Source organism: Opisthocomus hoazin, chromosome 3, assembly GCF_030867145.1.
Source record: "Opisthocomus hoazin isolate bOpiHoa1 chromosome 3, bOpiHoa1.hap1, whole genome shotgun sequence".
Taxonomy (NCBI): Eukaryota; Metazoa; Chordata; class Aves; order Opisthocomiformes; family Opisthocomidae; genus Opisthocomus; species Opisthocomus hoazin.
Genome location: NC_134416.1, coordinates 94,644,500 through 94,667,190, shown reverse-complemented (window position 1 = coordinate 94,667,190; position 22,691 = coordinate 94,644,500). Strand labels below are relative to the sequence as shown.

The following is a 22,691-nucleotide window of genomic DNA, read 5'->3' as shown; positions in this document are numbered from 1 at the left end:
AGCGCCCGAGGTCCCCTCAGCGGCGGGCTCTGCCCCGCCTGCCGCCTCGCCCCGGGCGGGGAGGGCACACCGGTGGGACGGGCTGCCGGGGAAAGTGGCGTCCCCAGCCCTGCAGGCGTTCAAATGTAGATGTGGCACCTGGGGAGAGCGGTGAGCAGGCAGGGTGGTGACGGGCTGACGGCTGGACTTGATGATCTTAGAGGTCTTTTCCCACCTGAATGACTCTGTGACTGGAGCCAGCGCCTCTCGCTCCACGTTATGTCCCCCCAGCTGAACACGCAAGGCCATGCAGGGCAACGACAAAAGAGGGGGTCTCTGGAGAAGAGAAAGCACGCGTTTGAACGACTGCGTAATCCTTTGTGACATGCCAGCACTCCGCACAGGGCAGGGGCCAAGGGCTGGGCCTCGAAATACTTCACAGAACCCCACAGCTACACGAAAACAGTGACCGATGTACCGTGACACACCTGTTCTTCAGAGGGGTAACAGCTCTGAAACAATTAAGAACACTACGGCCAAAAAACCACCTGTAGCAAACATCATCCTGAGGGGGTTTGCAGAATGGAATTAGATTAATTTCACACTGCAGTTTTTCAAAGGTGTCTAGGGATGACAGGTGAACAGCAAAAGTTTCGTATTCTTACTCATGCACAGTCCTTAGACACACTTGGAACTATCCTAAAAATGCTCAAAAAGTAAACGGCATACCCTCAACTCTTCCAGCTGTTTGGTCCAGTGCGGCGAAATCCTGCATAAAGCTGCCAGGCCGTGTTACGACAAACAGCAGCATGTAGGGGGAACGTTTTATTTCATGAAAAACTATGTATTCTTAAAACATGTTATTTTATACGAATTGCAAACTGGTGCAAAAAGCAAAAGGCTAAAACTTTCATGAGAGTGAAAAACAAGTGAAAAACAGGAGACCAATTAATCGCATGCTGCTCCAGAGCACGTCTAATCTATAAAGGCATGACTAAATCTTCATATAAATGCTTACACATAACAAAAATGAACAGGACATGCTGCCCCTCTGGGGGTATGCTGCTTGCCCTGTGCCGAAAGAGGAGCGTGGGCACAGCTCTCCCCTCCCCTCCGACCCCAACTGCCCAGAGACCACCACCTATTTAACTGCGGGGAGGGGACAGGGTGACAAAAATTGCCTGTTACAGGAGTTACCATCCTTTCTCTGCAGCCTCCTGGTTTATAACCCGAACCAGATGTGCTGCACATTTTCTACTTGTTACTCCTGTGTTAGCAGTACACAAAGTACAGTATGTGCATAACTACTCATGTTGTTTTAAGTTTGGCATATTGGAATATCGAGTCCTTTTTAAGGAATCATTTATACTTCAGGGAACTAATACTTTTAGCTAAAAGCAGCATGCTCTTCACTTATAGTTACATTTGAGCCTCTGCTTAAAGATTACTGTAATTCATGGATATGAAAGGAAGACGACTAAGACAGCATGACAAATAAAAAAGAGTGGAATAACCATGAGGTAGTTGGTGAGTAAAATTAAGATCAACAGGTAGGCAAGGGAGGGAGGCTTCAGCTTCGGTTTCAAGGGCTGGCAGTGTGACAACCATTGCAAATTACAGGCAGGTTAATGCAAGATTGTTTAAGGAAACTGGCGATTACACAGGTAAGCAATCTGGCTGTTAGGTCAACAAATCCCTTCCAATGAGGAAGAAAAAGAGATGACAGAAAGGCACAGTGAGAGGGACGTTGATGGGTCACGTTGAGAGTCTTGGCCCAAAGTTAAAGATAGTAAGGCCTAAACAATTTCTGTTAAGAAAAAGCCGATCAAGCTCTACAAAAACACAGATGGTAGATAGAGGAGGGTAGATTCAGTGAAAGAAGTAACTTGGATTCTTCCCTAGACACGAGGACTTCGCCCATGCGTTTTACCAATTACTCTGTTATGTAAAGCGCATTTAAAAGTATATCCTTGGACATAATTGCTGCTTTATAGCAGCACTGCCCGATTTCAGCTTAGAAGTTCTGGTGCTGCTTCCATGACTCCTGGAAAATAATATTCCATCTGTACTCCATTATAATGCAGCAGTATTTTTAGATTCAGCACTGTTTTGGTTTCGGCTGCCGCCGGCAACAAAAGTGCCACGCGGCCGCCCCTCCCCCCGCCAGCGTGCGGAGGAGAATGGAAAGAAAGAGGCAGAAACTGGTGGGTCGGGATAAGGGCAGTTTAACAGAACAGCAAGCAGAGGGAACAGTAACAACAACGATACAGATAAGGAGAAAACACGACAAAAACAGAGCCGCTCTCTCGGACCGCACCGGCGCCGCGCGCTCCCAAGCCGCGAGAGAGTTCCCGCCGCACCGCCCCCCCCCCCCCCCACCACCGGAACCCAGCGTGACGGCACATGGTATGGAATACCCGGATCTGTTTGGCCAGGTAGGGTCAGCCCCCACCCCCCAGCTGTGCCCCTTCCTGAAATCCGGTGAAAACTAACCCTGTCCTGGCCAAACCCAGGACATTATCCACCCCTTATTCCATACCATCTACGTCATGTCCAGGTCTCCCATTGTCCAGTTGATCACCACCACTTCTCCTGTCTCCAGATATCATTCCCTTAGTCTATGGATCATCACTCTAAAGTGTCCGTTAAGTTCATTTAATCCATGACTTCAGGCTCCATCTGTCGTAATGGTCTTCCGTGGCAGGAGAGGTGATGTGTGGTGATGGGCGGTCACTTGCTGCATCTGGAGCTCACGGCTGATGTATCTGGTGCGGCCCGTGCCCACATTCTGCAGGAGATGTTGATCTTGATGAAGTTGCTGGATGCCAGTTGTTGAAAACCAGGTCCAGTTCCATCATCGCTGTGCTCTGCTAGGTTTTCATCGAGAAAAGTCCATCCTTCTTTAATCTGGACGATTCTTACTATGCTACTACTGGTATAACATATAACAATTATAACAGTGATAACAGACAGTGACAGGGTTATTTAACAATTAACTTTGTACAATTTATTTATGGACTATTCTCGCCCAAAATCAAATCCCCATGAGGTACACATTGGACTTCCCCATCCTTCCGCATTACCCACCAGGTACACCCACGTCCTTGAGCAAAAGCAATCCCCCAGACGGGCTTGCCTTTGCCCGAGGCAGGACTAACCCAAACCGTCTTCCCCAACATGTTCTGCATGTGCACTACAGGAACTTTATCCCCTTCTACAGGGCGCTGAGGTTTTGACTGTGCAGGACCAGCCCAGTTGGTGGACCCTCTGGTGTTAACCAACCAGGTGGCCTTTGCTAACTGGGTATCCCAGTTTTTGAAAGTCCCACCCCCCATTGCCCTCAAAGTGGTTTTTAGGCAGCCCATTGTAACGTTCGATCTTTCCAGAGGCTGGTGCATGGTAGGGGCTGTGATACACCCACTCAATACCGTGTTCTTTGGCCCAGCTGTCTATGAGGCTGTTGCGAAAGTGAGTCCCGTTGTCCGACTCAGTTCTCTCGGGAGTGCCATGTCGCCACAGGACTTGTTTTTCCAGGCCCAGGATGGTATTCCGGGCGGTGGCATGGGGCACAGGGTAGGTTTCCAGCCATCCGGTGGTGGCCTCCACCATTGTGAGTACATAGCGCTTGCCTTGGCGGGTTTGTGGCAGTGTGATGTAGTCAATCTGCCAAGCCTCCCTGTATTTATATTTTAGCCATCGTCCTCCATACCACTGAGGCTTTACCCGCTTGGCTTGCTTGATTGCAGCACATGTCTCACATTCATGGATAACCTGTGCGATAGTGTCCATGGTCAAGTCCACCCCTCGGTCACGAGCCCATCTGTATGTCGCGTCTCTTCCTTGGTGGCCCGAGGTGTCTTGGGCCCACCGAGCTATAAACAGTTCACCCTTATGTTGCCAGTCCAGATCCACCTGAGCCACTTCAATCTTAGCAGCCTGATCTACCTGGTGGTTGTTTTGATGTTCTTCAGTGGCCCGACTCTTAGGGACGTGGGCGTCCACGTGATGGACTTTTACAGCCAACTGCTCTAGCCGGGTAGCAATATCTTGCCACAATGCGGCAGCCCAGATAGGTTTGCCTCTGCGCTGCCAGTTGTTCTTCTTCCATTGCTGCAGCCACCCCCACAAGGCATTGGCCACCATCCAAGAGTCGGTGTAAAGATAGAGCACTGGCCACTTCTCTCGACTGGCAATGTCTAAAGCCAGCTGGATGGCTTTCACCTCTGCAAACTGGCTGGACTCACCATCTCCCTCGGCAGTTTCCGCGACCTGTCGTGTAGGGCTCCATACAGCAGCCTTCCACCTCCGCTGCTTCCCCACAATGCGACAGGACCCATCCGTGAACAGGGCACACTGTTTCTTATCTTCTGGCAGCTGGTTATACAGTGGGGCCTCTTCAGCACGTGTCACCTCCTCCTCTGGCGATGCTCCAAAATCTTTGCCTTCTGGCCAGTCCATGATTACCTCCAGAATTCCTGGGCGACTGGGGTTTCCCATTCGGGCGCGCTGGGTGATCAGAGCGACCCACTTACTCCACGTAGCATCGGTGGCATGATGCGTGGAGGGGACCCTCTCTTTGAACATCCAGCCCAGGACAGGCAATCGTGGAGCTAGGAGGAGCTGTGCTTCAGTGCCGACCACTTCTGAAGCGGCTCGAATGCCTTCATATGCTGCCAGAATCTCTTTTTCAGTGGGAGTATAGCGGGCCTCGGATCCTTTGTATCCCCGGCTCCAGAACCCCAGGGGTCGACCTCGAGTCCCCCCTGGTGCTTTCTGCCAGAGACTCCAGGTTGGGCCATTCTCCCCGGCTGCGGTGTAGAGCACGTTCTTAACATCTTGCCCTGACCAGACTGGACCAAGGGCTATGGCATGAACTATCTCCCGTTTAATCTGTTCAAATGCCTGTCGTTGCTCAGGGCCCCATTCAAAATCATTCTTCTTCCGGGTCACGTGGTACAGAGGACTCACAATTTGGCTGTAATTTGGGATGTGCATCCTCCAAAAACCCACAACACCCAGGAAGGCCTGTGCTTCCTTTTTGCTGCTTGGTGGAGACATAGCTGCTATTTTGTTGATGACATCCATTGGGATTTGACGGCGCCCATCCTGCCATTTTATTCCCAAAAACTGGATCTCTTGCGCAGGTCCCTTGACTTTACTTCGCTTAATGGCGAAACCGGCTTTCAGAAGGATCTGAACTATTTTCTCCCCTTTCTCAAAAACCTCCTCCGCTGTGTCGCCCCATATAATGATGTCGTCGATGTACTGCAGATGTTCTGGAGCTTCACCTTTTTCCAGTGCAGTCTGGATTAGTCCATGGCAAATGGTGGGACTGTGTTTCCACCCCTGGGGCAGTCGATTCCAGGTGTACTGGATGCCCCTCCAGGTGAAAGCAAACTGTGGCCTGCACTCTGCTGCCAAAGGGATGGAGAAGAATGCATTAGCGATGTCAATTGTAGCATACCACTTGGCTGCCTTTGACTCCAGCTGATATTGAAGTTCTAGCATGTCTGGCACGGCAGCACTTAGCGGTGGTGTGACTTCATTCAGGCCACGGTAGTCTATTGTCAGTCTCCACTCTCCAGTAGATTTTCTCACTGGCCATATGGGACTATTAAAGGGTGAGCGAGTTTTGCTGATCACTCCTTGACTCTCCAGCTGGCGGATCAGCTGATGAATGGGGAGAAGGGAGTCTCGGTTAGTACGATACTGTCGCCGGTGCACCGTTGTGGTCGCGATTGGCACCTGTTGTTCTTCAACCCTCAGCAACCCCACAACGGAAGGATCCTCCGAGAGACCAGGCAAAATGGACAGCTGTTTAATTTCTTCCGTCTCCACAGCAGCTATGCCAAAAGCCCACCGATATCCCTTTGGGTCCTTGAAATACCCTCTCCTAAGATAGTCTATCCCAAGGATGCACGGAGCCTCGGGGCCGGTTACAATGGGGTGCTTCTGCCAGTCCTGCCCAGTGAGGCTCACTTCAGCCTCCAGTACACTCAGCTCTTGGGACCCCCCTGTCACGCCAGAAATGCAAATGGACTCTGACCCTTTGAACTCTGATGGCATTAAAGTACACTGTGCACCAGTGTCCACTAGAGCTTTATACTCTTGTGGATCTGACGTGCCAGGCCACCAAATCCACACCGTCCAATAAACACGGTTGTCCCTTTCCTCCACCTGGCTGGAGGCAGGGCCCCTCTAATCCTCGTCAGAGAATTTGCTGCTCACCTGCTGTAAAAATGACTTGGAGGTCCCCTCCAGAGGATCGGAATCAAGGTCAAACTGTCTACCTGGTCTGGAGAGCTGGCTGCTGGAAACTGGAGCAGCATTTTTCCTAACAGAGTCCCCTTTTGTGATTGTTTTACCTCGCAACTCACGTACTTGTGCCTCTAGACTTGAGGTGGGTTTTCCATCCCACTTCCTCATGTCCTCTCCGTGGTCACGCAGGTAAAACCACAGGGTGCTCCGGGGTGTATAGCCTCTGTATTCCCTCTCCTGAGCAGGGAAACGCTTGCCCCTAATAGCTGAGACACTGGCCTGTACAGGTGGGGAGTAGGACCTACTCTCTTTCATTTGCTGGACCTCCCGGGCCAGTTTCTCCACAGCTGAGACAAGGGAGGAAGAGAGACTTTCCTCATATTGCCGGAGTCTGACAGCCACCTCATCCACTGTTGGTGCCTCTTTACCTTTCCAGTTTACAACTGCCAGTGAGCTGGCATATGAGGAGGGTGCGCTCTGCACAAGCTTCCTCCACATGAATTGTGAGCACTGGAGTTCATCTGGGTCTGTAGGTACCTGCTCATCGTCTGTGTCACAGTAAACCAGCTCCCGCACAGCTAATTCCCTCAAGTACTGAATACCCCTTTCCATGTTGGTCCACTTGCCAGGACAGCATACAAAATCATCACTGAAGGGGTACCTCTCCCTCACGCCTGACAGAAGTCTCCTCCAGAGGCTGAGGACTTGTTCCTTTTCCCCAATGGCTTTGTCAATGCCCCCGTCCCTGGCCAGGGATCCCAGCTGCTTGGCTTCCTTGCCCTCTAATTCCAAGCTGCTGGCCCCATTATCCCAGCACCGCAGCAGCCAGGTGACAAATGTGCTCGCCTGGGTGGTGGCTGAAATCTTTCCGCATGTCTCGCAGCTCGCCCAGGGACAGGGACCGGGTGATGATCTCTGTCTCTGTCTCCCGTGATGACCCTGGCTCATCGTCATCCCTCCCAGAGCGATCTGCTCTCTTTGCGTCTTTCTTTAGTTTTACAGGGGCAACTGCTACTGGCACAGGTTGGTCATTGGGCTCAGTCACTGTGCCTGTGGCTGGAACTGGAGCAGCTGCTGTGCCTACTGGGGAAGTCGGGACCACGCCAGTGGCTGCAGCAGCCGTGGTGCCAGTCAGGGGGGCTGTGACTGCCTGGTGGGCTGGAGGGGCTGCAGGGCCGGCTGGGGGGGCAGCACCAGTCGCAGTGCCTGCTGCTTCGTTTCCCCCCCTTTCCCCTTTAGGGCACTGAATCAGCTTGAACAGGGCTCGGTAGGCGTGGGCCAGACCCCAGCACATTGTGGTGATTTGTGTCTCTCTCGAGTTCCCAGGGTGGCAGCACACTTTTTTCAGATATTTTACCAGATTGTCCGGATTCTGTATTTGTTCAGGGGTGAGTTTAAAACACATCGCAGGTGCCCACTGCTCTACACACCTGCCCATGCTGTCCCACACACCCAGCCACTCACAGCTATCCGGCCCCGGGGCAGGTCTCTGCATGATGTTCTTAACGACTTGTTTAACCCTAAACAAAACCCAAAACCCATTCAGGAGGCAGAACAAAAGGAGAGTGGTGGCCTGAGCATCCCACAGGTACTCGAAATTCTCAAAAGCCTTAGGACCAGCCTGAAGGAGAGGGAGGGGGCGAAAGAGTGGGGGAAGGTATCCCCTCCGTTTTTCCCCACAGGCTGGGTTTGATTATTCACAAATTCTAAGACATAGGATCCAAGGTACGGAAATGACCGCAGTGCCGCATGCAAATACAAGCCTAATTTCATGCACAGTGATGTTATGTCATAAGTCGATATCGTACAGTAGAGGAAAATCATCATCCTGATCTTTTTCCCAGCCATGATGAACAGCATGGCAATGAACACATAGTGCAAGTACGGATTTACATAGCAGAGCCACTTGATCAAAGTCAGAAACATTTTTTTCTTTTTACCGGCGACTACTTAACACAGAAAAATGCATATAACAAAATTTAAGCAAATCTAAGAAAGCAGTTTTAACACCCGCTGCTCAGCCCTGCCGTTATCCCCGCCCCACGCTTGGGCGCCAATTTAAATGTTTTGGTTTCGGCTGCCGCCAGCAACAAAAGCGCCACGCGGCCACCCCACCCCCCGCCGGCGTGCGGAGGAGAATGGAAAGAAAGAGGCAGAAACTGGTGGGTCGGGATAAGGGCAGTTTAACAGAACAGCAAACAGAGGGAACAGCAACAACAACGATACAGATAAGGAGAAAACACGACAAAAACCGACCCGCTCTCTCGGAGCGCACCGGCGCCGCGCGCTCCCGAGCCGCGAGAGAGTTCCCGCCGCGCCGTGCCCCCCCCCCTCCCCGGAACCCAGCGTGACGTCACATGGTATGGAATACCCGGCTCTGTTTGGCCAGGTGGGGTCAGCCCCCACCCACCGGCTGTGCCCCTTCCTGGAGTCTGGTGAAAACTAACCCTGTCCTGGCCAAACCCAGGACAAGCACATTCCTTGGTAAACTCAACCAGGCCATTTACGCAACTTGCACCTGCAGAGCACGGCACACGAATGCAGATCCTCACTATTTAGCTTCTAATACATAAATTCTATCCAATATATATAAATAATGAGCTTTGCAGTGTTCTCCATTTTTATAAGCAACAAAGAAGTCTGTTCTCTCTAGGTAAAACCACTGTCATTTTCCAGGCACAGAAATACTCCTTCAAAGCCAAGTGATTTAACATAGCTCAGACAAGTAACCTTAAGTGCCCCCCCCCCCCCCCCCCCCCGGCCCACCACCTGATGCCAGACAACTCCAGATATGTTTGATTTCTCCTTATGCAGGAGAAAAAAAGCACACCTGTGCACGTTTGGCATTGGCCACTACTCCAGCAAGTAAGAGGTAACGGCAAGTAAGCATATAAGCAGCAAAACTGGCATGCAGAGTTTTGAAACAATCTTGTCATTGCTTCATTCCTCAATATTACATGGAATTCAAAGCATCCAGTTTATTTTGGAATGCTATTTAAGCTTTGGAAACACCCTCTTCAAGAATACCCATTATTCAGTAACTTTGATTTCGGCATATGGTTTCTCAATTTATGGTGACTTCTAAACGAAGAAATTAAACCAGCAGCATGGCTTTTCTGGAATAATCATAGTTTTAATAAAATTGCTTGTAACTATGCAGTTCTTTAGTTCCAGTTAATCTAATTAAGAACAGAAAGAGAGCTCTAATTTACCATTATGCTTTGTAAAGTTGTTTATCTGTTTCAGAAGACAGCTTCCTTTTTACGTGTCCTGATCTTCATTATACTACCAAGATTCAGTTCCCTGTTTAATGTTTTTATCATCTGTGTCATCATTTCTGCTAAGAACCCTCCTCACTGCTCAGGCTGTACCGTGCCCATTCACCAGGCAAGCAGCAGTAGAACACCGACCCTGCCACGAAGGATTTCCAATCTAAACGAACGGACAGACAGTGGAGTACGAGGAAACAAACCAACGCTGATCAGCACGTCAGGCAGTGGAATCAACAAACCACTGTAATTCGTGCCTTGCAAGGTAAAGGACTTTGTATTACAGAGTTCTCTGAAGAACAGGGGGGCTGCTGTGCAGGTTTCTGTGAAGACGTTTGCTCAAGCTGTGGGGAAAGCAAGGAAAGAATTAACGTACTCAGCTGAAAAGCGATGTGAACTCTGTAATTGGTGTTGGCGCTGGCATCTTGCTGAGGAGGTTACTGACAGAAAAGTTACAGATTCCAGAAGGCCTTCAAAATGAAAACAACTTAGGTTCTACTCAGTGGAGAAGGGGGAGTCAGAGGAAGGCTGCAGTTCAACTATTTTTAATCAATTTAAAATAATCTGTGTAAAAACAGTCAAAGCCATGCTGCAGTTAACTTCCTTCCATATGCAAAAGACAGCGACAGAGCCATCTGACAGTTCCTGGATGAAGGCCTGCAGAGCTACTACCAGCGCTAGGTACTTGACACCACAAAGGGGATACGATTCATCCAGTATGCACCTTCAGCCCCTCCATTCAAGACCCAAGGTCAACACAACCTGTGGTGCAAGCACACACGCACAGAATTTTTCCCACTTGCAGAGTAATACAAGGCCACTGCACACTGTATTACTCTAGCACAGATGGAGGCCACTGGTACAGAGCTCGTCAGCTGGTTAGCTTACAAGCCTTACTATCACGTTTCCATGCCAGAGGAGTACACCCAGCACAATACGGCGAACTATTAAAACAATAAAAAAGTAGTGCTATTTAATTCTTGTTCTATACAACCTCCGTCTTGTTTGCCCCTCAAAAACATGTAAAAATATGGAAAAGGAGATGAGATTTTTTGAAAGGTCACCATGGACAGTTTCAGGAACAAACTTCACCTGGAATCTGTAAAGCACGCAGAAGCAAGCACAACAATTTGTTATGGAGAACTGGTTTCAAACCAAAGAGCGAATACAGATAACATGAAATGCAAAATATTGCAGTTCACATTATATGACTGGCCTGATTCCTTTTTTTCCTGTCGTGACTTGTAAAATAGCAGTAATAAGAAACAGCAAAAAGGCTTTTTCTTAACAAATTTTAATGTTAAGACCAGTTTGTCTGGATAAAAACACAAAGTTACAAGAACCACACTACTGCAGCTTCTGCATGATGCACAGTAGTGCTTGCAATATTTGAGTGGCAAGACCATTTTGGAACGGCTTAAAAAAAAAAGATATGTTAACAACAGAATCCTGGCATAAGTAAGAATGTTTGTTACCAGTGAATTTAATCTTGTGAAAATATATCTGTCCCACAATGTACACCACCGTAAACAGTCAAATGCAGTATTTATGCACATCAAAAATATATGGGGTGAATACTCCATTTAGCATTTAGCCAGCAACAGTGAACGAGAGAGAAATATTTTGGTTATGTTTCTATGATTTCACTTCACTGGAAATTCCTAATAAATCACTCCAAAGCGTAGTATTTGTGGTTCAAAACCATCAGAACAACAGTAATTCTGTAAAATAGTAGTTTCTGACCTTCTGATAATGATAGCCCAATCCTCCTGCCTCTAGGTTCAGATGCATTTGGCTTGTGCTCGCTGACTTAGAACATGAGTCCGGTCACCAAAAAGTGCACGACCACCACCATCACAGCCTGGACCACATTAGCTCAAAACATGTCAGATCAGAGATGTAACATCAATAAAAGGAGATGACTCTCAAAGCACCTGCCAGACTCTCAAGTATTAACTATATACACATATGGCCAAGTACAGAATACTGAAGAACAGTGTACCGAGTAGCAAGTTAAATGTTCCATCGATTTCCTGATTACTGCGATGAATACTCACATTTCCCCCATTTAATCTAGGAAAGATACTGCAATCTAAGCATGTGATTTCATGCTACTTAAAGCTTTGTCATACTGTTACGTATTTTCTTTAAAATATCTACATAAAAAAACCCCCAAACATTACTGCAAAAGAACTCTATCTACATATAGAAATAACACAGACTTGATTTGGTGGCTCTTGCTTGACTGTGTCCTTGCAAAGAAACCTGCTAACTTTTCCTTGCCTGTTTAATAGTGTATGTATTTCCCTCCCCCACAGGCAATAAATGGTTGGTATGGGATGAATCACTTCCTCAATATTATTCCCATAAAAATTGACAGTGGCCAATTCTGAAAGAGATTCTTTGTGTTGTTGTTGTGGATCTTTTTTTTAAGTAATTGTGCAATATAAAATTCGTAGTACAATTTGCAACTTTGGTAACTTACAGAGAAAAAAAGATTTCAAGCTCTTTAATTAAGGACCAGGTCAGAACGTTGCTTACACTATGCTCTTTGTTTCTGTGCAGACACATCAGCTAAGATTCATCCCTGCTTTTGAGGTCCTGAAAAATTCTATTATTGATAAGAAACTGGCTACAATTTAAGTTGTGAACCTGTATAATTTTCCTTGGTACCTTTAAATCCTTTCATCACCTAGCCTTATAGATGTTTTACTTATTGTTTCAATTCAGGAGATCCTAATTCCCAAAGCCAACCCCCCTCCCCTCAACCAAACAGAAAAACCCAACTGAGCTTCAACAAGTACATCTGAATTCTCAGAAGAGGAAATATTTTCTTGATTTAACAGCAACTGTACAATATTACAAACTCAGACACATGAAAAACAATCAGGCAATAGAAAATGTACAACAGCTTTGGTGTTATACAAAATAATAAAAAAAAGACTTGACAGCAAGATACATAGTTCATTATGTTCTCACCACAGCCACTTCATTGCTGACTGTAAGACAGTTATTTACTTTTCATATCCTCTGTGTGGCCTTTACACTCATGAAAAATCATACTATATTACTACAATAAGAACTTTTATGAACACCATAAAGTAAGCTCCAAATTTTATAAAAACATCCTGCCTCTTCGCACTATTGCTTTGTGGCACATTGTCAACGGAACAGCAGTCCAAAATAAAGTGACAACTAGATTTAATAAATTAATATACTTTTTAAAGATGTACAATGCACATTCTTTTTAATCCAAGGTTTTAGGGTGTCAGGATACTTCTATTTACACATATACAGACCTCAGACAGCATTGATAACATCAGAAAATGCAGATAAGGAATGGAGCCCTAACTGCTATCTGGATGCTACTAACAGAAGCCAAAACACTGCTGAGAGTATTATTAGGAGACATATCCAAAGACTGAAGAAGAGTCTATGAAAAAAAGGACACGTAAAGGCAAAGGGAAGGTCAAGATGTTTAATATGACCATCTATTCTTGTGAAGACGGAGGTGGAGCTGTTGATGTGCCTTGTTTTCCAGACTTTCGTTCGTAATTCACAAGTCGTTGCCCAACAAGGTACCTGGGATTATAATAAAAACATTGAGAAATTAAAAAAAGTTAATACATTTCTGCAACACAAATTCACTCCTTTACTACAGGAGTAGCTTTCTCATTTCAGTAAAAGTTATTCTACAAGTGATTCCTCCCCCTTAATGGTCTTCAACCATCCCCACCCTTTTTCTCAGCATTCAGGCATTTCATAATGGAATACAGGCATTACAGGTTTGTGTTTACAGCCTTAACTTCGGTAGTCATACAGTTCAGACCTATGTAAGCTGAATTAAAATGTGAAGTATAAAGAGCGTTTGCATTATTTATATACTCAGCCCCTTTGCTGGATGATACTTTTAAGAGCATCTTCGCAGTGTCTGTTTAAGCCACTGCCACCTGAACATCTGGAACAACTCACACAGAACCTCATTAGCACTCTCATTTGGTTTCATAAGGTCAAAAAAGAACCTGCCACAATGCAGAACAAGCATTGGGTAACAGAAGCTCAGCTCATACATGCAATGAAAAACACCTCGGTTGAAAAAAGTAAATATTGTAAAGGAAGAAATTCTACTGCACCTCAGTCTTTCTTAAAGGGAGAGAAAATACGCTAATGCTGCTCATATAAAGCCTAACAGCTGCAAGATTCCTTTATTTAAATTCCGTTTCACCATCTCATCAGCTTTCCTACCTTCCACATTATTCCTTACTTCCTCTATATCATTGTTTCACACTCCTACTTTTTGCCATCTAAATTCATTTCTGTGCTTTCTATTTATGTGCTGGGTCCACATGTAGAAGAGCCATATACACCTATGAATTCCTCTCCCCTGCAAACTGCCATTTCCTTTAGAAACTTTTTCACCACCGCTCCTTTTCTCACTATACCACAACCAAGCAACCACCACCTATTTATTGTACGTTTTAGAATGTCATAAAAAATTGTATATAATTTTGAAATTTGTTACATGAAAGATTTAATTAAGCCTATTTCTAAACTATAAAATCCCAACTGTTTGCTTACTTCCTGAAATGAGATCATTAAGTTGTATAAACTTCTTGTCTAGAAGGATGGTTATAACATTTAATAAGTTCCTTTAATAACAAAGCAATTTTCACTTATATATATTTTCACAGCTTTGTATTCAGTTTACATGCCTGATTTACACAAAAAAGCAACTTGTAACATTAATGCAAGTTGCAATTCAATACACATTCTGCCTGAAAGGTATTAACATTTACCTCAAAACCAATTTCTAAATATAAATAGCAGCTATAGATACTAGAGTAGGGCCAAATACTATAGAACATATTACGAAGGCAGGTGGCGAACGGGATTTAACTCAGCTGGTCAAATAAAATGTGCTAAAATATAAATTGATCTGCTGAGAGTTTAATTTTAGTTATATCTCTCAATTATTTCTAGATACTATTACTTTCACATTTACACAAACACTTAATGTATCAGTCACTTCCCAATATTTAAGATTCAAAGAAGTTTATTTTAGATTTGACTCCTTCTGTAGTCAGTGGAAAGTAAAACTGTTCTAGGGTAACTCAGGACATAAACACAACAAACTCATTCCTTTTCAATACAAAAGCAGCCTAGGAAGACTAGTTGCTTGGGTCCAAAACTTATTTTCCAAAATTACCAACACAAAAAGTAATTAGCGTAACACAAAAAATAAGGTAATAAGGATAACACACACACAAAAAGCTTAGAAACTAAGTAGGATAACCAGAAAAAACACTGGGAAAATTAATATTTTGTCAGATACCTGAGTAATGCACAGTAAGAATTACTGAAAACACCAAAAAACAGTACAAAATTTGGTGAGGACAGACTATCAAATCAACTGAATGTTCTTTATTAGGTTAATTGGACTAACGAGTAGAAAGAATAAGCAAAAGTTATGCAGAAAAGGTTGGAGAAATAGTTTTATAAGCAGCAGTTTGAGACATGATTTTACTTCCAGATACATCACAATTATTACATTCACTTATCCTGCAACACTACAGAGGGGGAAGACAAAAAAGCAATTGGCTTCATTTGTGCTAAAACACATTCAAGTTAGACAAAGGGGAGTTTATTCCTGAGTTTATCTGCCTGAACCACAGATAAAACGTTTGCCAAGAACAGTTTAGGTCTGCCTCAGAGGGTCATTTGTCTACAAAGCTTCTTAAAATCCCTTTTAGCCCTAAGTGTCTACAACATCTGAATTCAATGTGAAGTTGTCATCACAATTTAAAGTGGAAAAATTCAAAAAACCCACGCTATATACTCACTTGTCATTTTTAATATGTTCATAAAGGCGCTTGAACTGGCGGACTTGGAAGGAGAGAATTCCCATCAAAACCACCACCATAAGCAGAAAAGGATAAATCCGTCGCTGAACTAGGTTTTGCATTTCAGCGGTAACTCCTACAAAGCAAGACACAACCCTCACATAGTCTAACATTGCTAACGTAACTCACACATTCCTGCTTCTGTACCGGCTTCTACGCTTTTTGTTATACTGCAACTTCAGTAGAAGGGCTATGAAATAAATAATACACCCATTTATCTCAGAGATCCAACATGACATGATGGCTGCTGTTCTTTTTCACCTGAAGCATTAAAGCTGAAAGTTTTCTATTGACATCATGCCAATCCGCAGTAATAAAACTGGGCTTACCAGCTCTTCTTGCTTACTGACCTCTGTATACCTTGTATCAGAAAAAAGTTGACACTATAAGAGTCTTCATTCACGAGGTTGAAGAATAAGATAGGACTTCTTGAACATGTTAACATCAAAGCTGACTAGCAACAGAGACAACCTGATGAAAACGCACATCTGCCCTGCTTCTAATAAAATTATTTCTCTCAGGTATGAGATGGGAAAGTGAAAAAATAAACTATATTTACAATTCACATTTTGGTAGCGAGTGAAAACCTTAAAACAAACCCAGTATTTTCACCTGTTCTAAGCTTCCTTAGAATCTGACAAGTCAGAAAACATGTCCTCAGCTCAGTATAGCTCTTAGAGAGACTGAAATTAGAGGTTGATTGTCCAAAGAAGAAACAAATAAATCATCCCTTTCCCAGACTAGCTAGATACCTACATTTCTGCTGTTGGATAATATGCAGTCCCATATTCTTGAATGTATTCTGCACTTACTTTATTAAAAAGCCGGTCAGAATAATGTATTGCATTTCTCAACACCACCACCTCCACCGCCGCCCCCCCCCCCCCCCCGACTTTTAAGATGACACAGCAATCCTTCAGCATTTGCTGGCAAAACAGTGGGGGGTGGGGTTTTCTTATATTTTTTTAATATAACCTAGAGCTTGAAGTTTTATTTCCAGATACATTTACATTGCTCTAAACCACCAGATGATAAACAGGTATTCTGAACGTATACATACCTAATAAAGGTACAACACCAGAAGCTACAATGTATGGTACACACAGGGAGAGTAAGAGAACGGAGATTACAGGTGCTGCCAGTTTACGGATTATGAAGTGTAAATCAATGTTACGAATCCCATTCGCATATACCTAAGAAGAACAAGTTTGAAAGCAGAATGGATCAATCAAGAAAGCCGTGCTTTGCACTTAGAGTAATAATGACAAGGTTTTACACAGTTCTCCTTGTGAGAGGAAACAGGTGTTCCCCAACTCGAAGCAAACCATGATGGCCACAGTCGAAGATGGAAAAACTCTGTGCCAGACTACATCCTGAGGGTTCCAGGAAATAATTTAAATAGTGCCCAGGAGAGCAACTTAATCTGGAACAGTGTTGTAATTTCATTGAAGGAGCGCAAGAGACCAGCTGAAAGATCATTAAATAGAGCTGTGGATTTTTGTGGGTGACCTGGGATTGCTTTGCGCTGTTAACTTGCTGAAAGAGGATCCTGTGTATGTTAATAGAGCAAATCTATTAAATACGGTAACACAGGCAGAAAATAGGATCTTATTTTGTACTTGGTTGGGCAGACCAGAGCCTCTCCATGTGGAGTCTGTGCCTGAAGACAGGGCCTCCACAATTCTTGAGTTTCTGCAGCTACTGCCAGGAGCTAAGGTCTCAACAAGACTAATCATGGGAAAAGACCAGTTTCAAATGACTGCTGCATACAGCTAGACGATGGCCTCTGTCCCACAGCCTGGATGTGACCATTCCTAAGCATGGCTCAGGAGTGTGTGTATCACAAACAGGCCAGGGAGAGCATTCAAAATGGAAGTAAGAGCCGTGATACGCATCAAAAGGTACTCACAGAACTGAGACTACATTTCTCCAGTGTGACACCTAAAATGATCAGTAACTGGTTTAGTTAACTCGGACTACATGCTAGACTTGAGGGGCACCTTTTGTACAGAGGTCAGGACATGCACCTTAGCCATTACATATAGGGCAAGGCTGAGAAGTTACTTTCTGGCAAACAACTGAGATACTTCACTGAGATGACAAGCGTAGAACTTCACGGTTATAATCAAGAAAAAAATACTTCTGCCAAAGAAAGCAACAGGCTATGTGACTCAGAACTGCTCAGAGAAACTGATCTGTTTTGCTTCATAATCAAAGGGGAATGGAAAGGCTGTCTTTCATATGCACTCATCTACGAGTGAGGGAATCTTCACACTCTGGAGAAGGCAGAAATTCTCTGTTCTTGAATGGTGAACATAAATAATGTCCAGTATTTGGACACATATGAACTCATCTGAAGAAATAATGATGTTTCTCACTTTAATACAAACCTGATAAAAATCGCATATACATATATGCAGCATTTTCTTGATTTCAGATTTTTGAGGTTTATTTTTTCTTTTATTAAGTGTACCTTATTGGATTAGGTTATATGATTTAAAAGGATTCTACAAGACTAGCTGAGTTTTACTTGATTACTCAAATTACTCCATTACTACAACAGTAACTCCGTCTTCTGACTCACACATTCAAAAAACGTTCAAAATATATTATGCAGATAACTCACATGGACAATTTTTTCCTACCTGTTCAATAACAGTTTTCAACCACCACTGGGGACCCATCAGTGTTATGGCAGCAATTATTTTGGCATGCAGAACTCCAAGAGCCCAGTCCTAATTTTGTAAAAATTGACTGTTAGCATGAGCACATTTTTAAATAGTTTGACAACCAAAAGCTTTTACAGCAACTTGTTAATATTACTTATAAGTGAAAAGATAATTACTTTTCTATTTACACAGGACACCATTTACAAGAGGTGACACATTCTGCAGATTCCTAAGAAAAAGAGGATGCTCTCAAGCTTAATTGATATTTGTAAAATACTCAGCTTCCTGGAACGAGGAAAAGCAGCTACTACTATTAAACCAAAGGCAAATACAAAATAAAAATATTGCACTTACTTAAAGCAACAGACTAACATTCCGGTACAAACTAACAATGGTAAAATTTACCTAGAAATAAATTATTTTGATTCCTTTAAAAAGAAGGGAAACAAGATACAAAGATGCTCACACAAGTGAGGAAACAAGGTTTTGGTTTTTTCTTCTTTTAAATTTTAATTGTTCACAAAACCCTACCCAATGTGACAAAAGCTATACAAAGCAAGGAAATGCTCCTCAGAAAAAAAGGTCATACTATTCAGAGGAAAATTTGTGCTTTAACATATACCACGATTATTACAGCATGAAATTAGAAGAACACAATGTAACTACAGGATTCTAAGTAAACAGTGCACATCATGGGTCAGTCCTTTCCGGATCACAAATACTTGTAAGAGATTCTTCAATAAAGAACACCAAAAATACAATGCTAAGTATAGGTTGACAAGGCAGAATAAAACAGCTATAGAACTGGTAAGACTTAAGACATCATAGGTTAATTGACTTTCTTAAACTGCTGGGGAAATGTATTTTCTTTAACCAATTATTTTAAAAGACTATTGTCTATTACCCCAGATATGTTCAAAAATTTAAAAACTTATTACAGAAAAGTCAGTGTAAAAGTTACTTCATGTTTGCTTAAGCATGTAACCTTTGTGTAACTCTGTTCTCTTTTGTGAAAAATGGAAATGATTCTCAATTTCAATAGCTCCTTGTTAATTTACAATAAGTCTCAAATCACTCTAATTTGACATTTTGAGGGACCTCTGCCACAGGAAAATAAAATCTTTTAGTATATTTAATTCCAAATTTTTCAAGAACTAACATGCAAAAATTAAGAATTTGAGAATCTCTAACATTACAAAATCTTTCCAAAACTGTCTGGAAACCATGATCATCTACCACTGCAATCATATGATGTCCAGACATGTTAGTCATTTACTTAAACAGACAATTCCAAAGTAAACTTGTATTATAAAATAATGGAATATTTAAATCAGCAGTCAAATTCTTCTTGGTACCATGGCTTTCAAACATTTGGATACTGAAAGTAAATGAAAGTTTGTTTGTGGGCAACTTAGAAAATCACCATCCCTGAACACTTTCTTGTTACTTAGTAATATACATTCTAGATCTTTTGAGTTCTGGTTCCCTCAGTCAGGGCTTCTTTGAGTTACAAGTTCTTTCATAATTCAGCCTAGGTGATGCAAACATTTGTCACCCAATCCACTGTACCTTCATTTCTTCCACCAACTTGCAGGAAAAAAGTTGGTGCTCCCTTAAACTGTGAGACTTGACTGAAGAAAAACAAAACACTACTACTGCAAAATCTTGTATTAATGATGTGACATCTCCAGCTAAAACCAGAATGATCCTAAAGCATATCAAAATTCCATTCACAGTGTGTATCATCACTGAATTTTGAAAACCTTGGATGAAGAAAAGATCAGCTGAACATCTTGCTGCATAACTAGGCAGAAAGCTTTCCAGAAAGGTCAGACAAAATACGTACATACGGCTATACTAACTTCTGCACATAACTTTACAATTATGCTACTGAAAAAAAAGTGTCTATCTGATCACTGAAATGTGAAGATCCTCTGATGTCACCCCACAAAGTTCAGCTTTTCATACTTAAAATTCCTAAGCATATCCTTTTGCTTCAAATAATCCTCCACGCAGACTGGCTGGCTGCTCTCCACAACATAGAAACATACTTACGGGAGATGCTCTGAAGCACCGAACTGACACGAAACAAGAACTCCCGTACTCCTTACTCCTAAGTAAAGAAATGTATCAACAGCAGAAGAAGAATGGGAGCAACTGACCTGCCAAGGGTAGAAGAGAGGTGTTTGATCCAAAGGAACTCTCAAAGGTGCAACAATGACCAGTTCAAACAGAAGACCAAGCAAAAGTGGAACCACACCAGCTAGCAGTATAGCCACTATTAATGTCTTCATTATCTAAAAAAACCCAAAATATCCCATTAACACATTTATCAGAGGATTCTTTATGTTTAAACTTCAAAAGGTAACTTACACTACATAAACAGATAAAGCTGGAGAACAAAAACTACACAGACATTTAATTCATACATATACATCCCTAGAAATTATTTTTATTACATACATAGTTTTGCAATGCAAGTTTTCAAGATTGGGTCCTATTCCACGCCCCCTTCAGAATGAGGCATGACTGTGCCTACTGGTGTCCATACAGTTTTAAACCATAAAATCACCTTTGACTGTTACCTGTAGGGTATACTATCCAATGGCACTTCATTACATTGAGTATGATTTTTCTCTGGTGAAAACCAAACCTCAAAAATTCACTCATTATGGAATATTTCTGACTTAAAAATGAAAGTCTCAATTAGAACACCATGCTTGAATCTTTCTTTACTCTAGAATTCTCTTACTTTACATGCATCATCCAAAAATCAGATACAAAACTATTCTGACTTAATTAACATGATCAGGAGAAGGGACAAAGGAGACAAAGAACATCACATTTTAGCTCTGAATTTTCTTAAACAAGCTAAAGATTTCCTAAATGAAAATGATGGACATTTGGGAAACATGGTAACACCTGAAACACACACTTACACTGCTCTTTTAACAGTCCCATAAGCACACAAGCATGTCCATCATAAGATATATCATTTATGCTATGAATGGCAAGAAATCTACTATAGAAACCCTCAAAACCAAAACCAAGATAAAAAAGGTGCAACATAAATTTGTTGCCATGGTAATCATCTGAACTCCTGGTAATAAAAAAGGATATTTTATTTAAAAATATTAATTTGAAAAACACAGATCTGACATATCATAAAGATCTTCTGAAAATACGCATAAAGCTACTTTGTGGAGACACATTCATCATCATCTACCAGCTTTATCAAATTCAAAAAAAAAAACCAGTAAAGTCAAGTTGCTAATTGAGTAATAGCTAAGCTTCCACGTGTATGTGAAAACATAAATGTATTTGAGGATACATCACATATGGAATAATGTAATGCAACATACTCACTTTTAAAGGAAAACAGAAAACCATGCATGTATAGATAAACACATATACACAAACTTATTTACATTGATTGCTTAATATTGCACTAAATTGCTTCCAAAAAATAGTTACCCTACGCAATATGAATGTAAGCTGCAAAAGCTTCAAAATGGTCTGAAAATGAAAATGTAGTACACATCACAGAGTACAACCTGCAAGCGAAAATTAAACAACAGGTTTTGTTACCCATTTTTTCCAATAATTCACTAAAAATTTTTCTCAAGACTCACCATGAGAGACCATTCTTTGACCTTCTGAAAAATCACTCTCCGACCCTGTGGCATCCAGGCGACCAGCACTGTCACTGCTCGGATCGTTAGCCAACAGACATAAAGACCACAAGCAGCAGTGTACAGTTCATGGATTTTGGCAGTCCCCGTCCAAAACGACATCAACCATCGGCCAGCAAATACTGAAAACACAAACACTGTTAAATAGAGTAATGCTTTCTGATGTATTAAGGAAGGATGCTTATTTAAAAAAATACTTAGCAAATTTATTGTTAAGTATCAATGCACAAACAGTATTTGGGTATTCAGCATAAAACATAATTTTGCTCCTATAACCCATAAAGCACAAATGTGTGAAGTACTACGTAAAAAGTTACACAGATGATGCCAAATACACACGTAGAGGGTTTTTTCCCCCTAAAATTTCATTACACCAGCAATGCGATCTGAACTACAGCAAAACAAAGCACTGAACATTGCACTGTTCAGAGGCTAAACACTAATCTTCAGAATTGCAAAGGCAATAACGGATTAGTGAGTAAGCTTGAACGTAAATCTTATGAGCTACGTTTGGGTTATTTCACCGCCTCATATAATTTTTTAAGATTTACTCATCCAGCTTCTCAAGCTCTCTGACAAAAATGCGAGACTCATTTGCTACATTTCATTTTTTAATAGTGTTTCTGGCATTATAGTGGAATTATTTTATGTACTACTATTAAAAGCATCACAAAATTCATAATGATGATCTCAACACACTACTTACTTTAGGATCATTAATACAAGGAGGTAAAACCGACATGGTACTATGGTAGTCAGGTAATAAAATTCAAATGAGTTTATATGTCTTAATTTATTCCAAATTATTTTAAAAAAACCTACAAAGTGCTTTTGGTTTGGTTAAAGTACTTATTCATACATATTTGGGAAGTGGCATATATATCACTTCTGAGTCTCCTAGTGACCCGTCATGATGACATCTTC

General features: G+C 42.6%; 1 protein-coding gene across 3 annotated transcripts in view; it reads right to left on the bottom strand.

Moving 5' to 3' along the window:
• Positions 1 to 10,783: 10,783 nt before the first annotated feature.
• The window catches only part of MARCHF6 (membrane associated ring-CH-type finger 6), a 52,867-nt gene continuing 40,959 nt past the window's right edge, over positions 10,784 to 22,691 (bottom strand). For 2 of the 3 annotated variants that reach the window (XM_075417086.1, XM_075417087.1), the window contains 6 exons: positions 21,708 to 21,889; positions 20,238 to 20,372; positions 18,052 to 18,141; positions 16,467 to 16,599; positions 15,347 to 15,482; positions 10,784 to 13,088 (listed from right to left, as the gene is read on the bottom strand). In XM_075417086.1, the coding sequence (XP_075273201.1) occupies positions 12,998 to 13,088; positions 15,347 to 15,482; positions 16,467 to 16,599; positions 18,052 to 18,141; positions 20,238 to 20,372; positions 21,708 to 21,889 (767 nt within the window). In that variant the 3' untranslated portion in view covers positions 10,784 to 12,997. Of the gene's footprint in view, positions 13,089 to 15,346; positions 15,483 to 16,466; positions 16,600 to 18,051; positions 18,142 to 18,330; positions 20,373 to 21,707; positions 21,890 to 22,691 lie in introns of those variants that run through there. The other variant, XM_075417088.1, reaches the window with a different exon arrangement.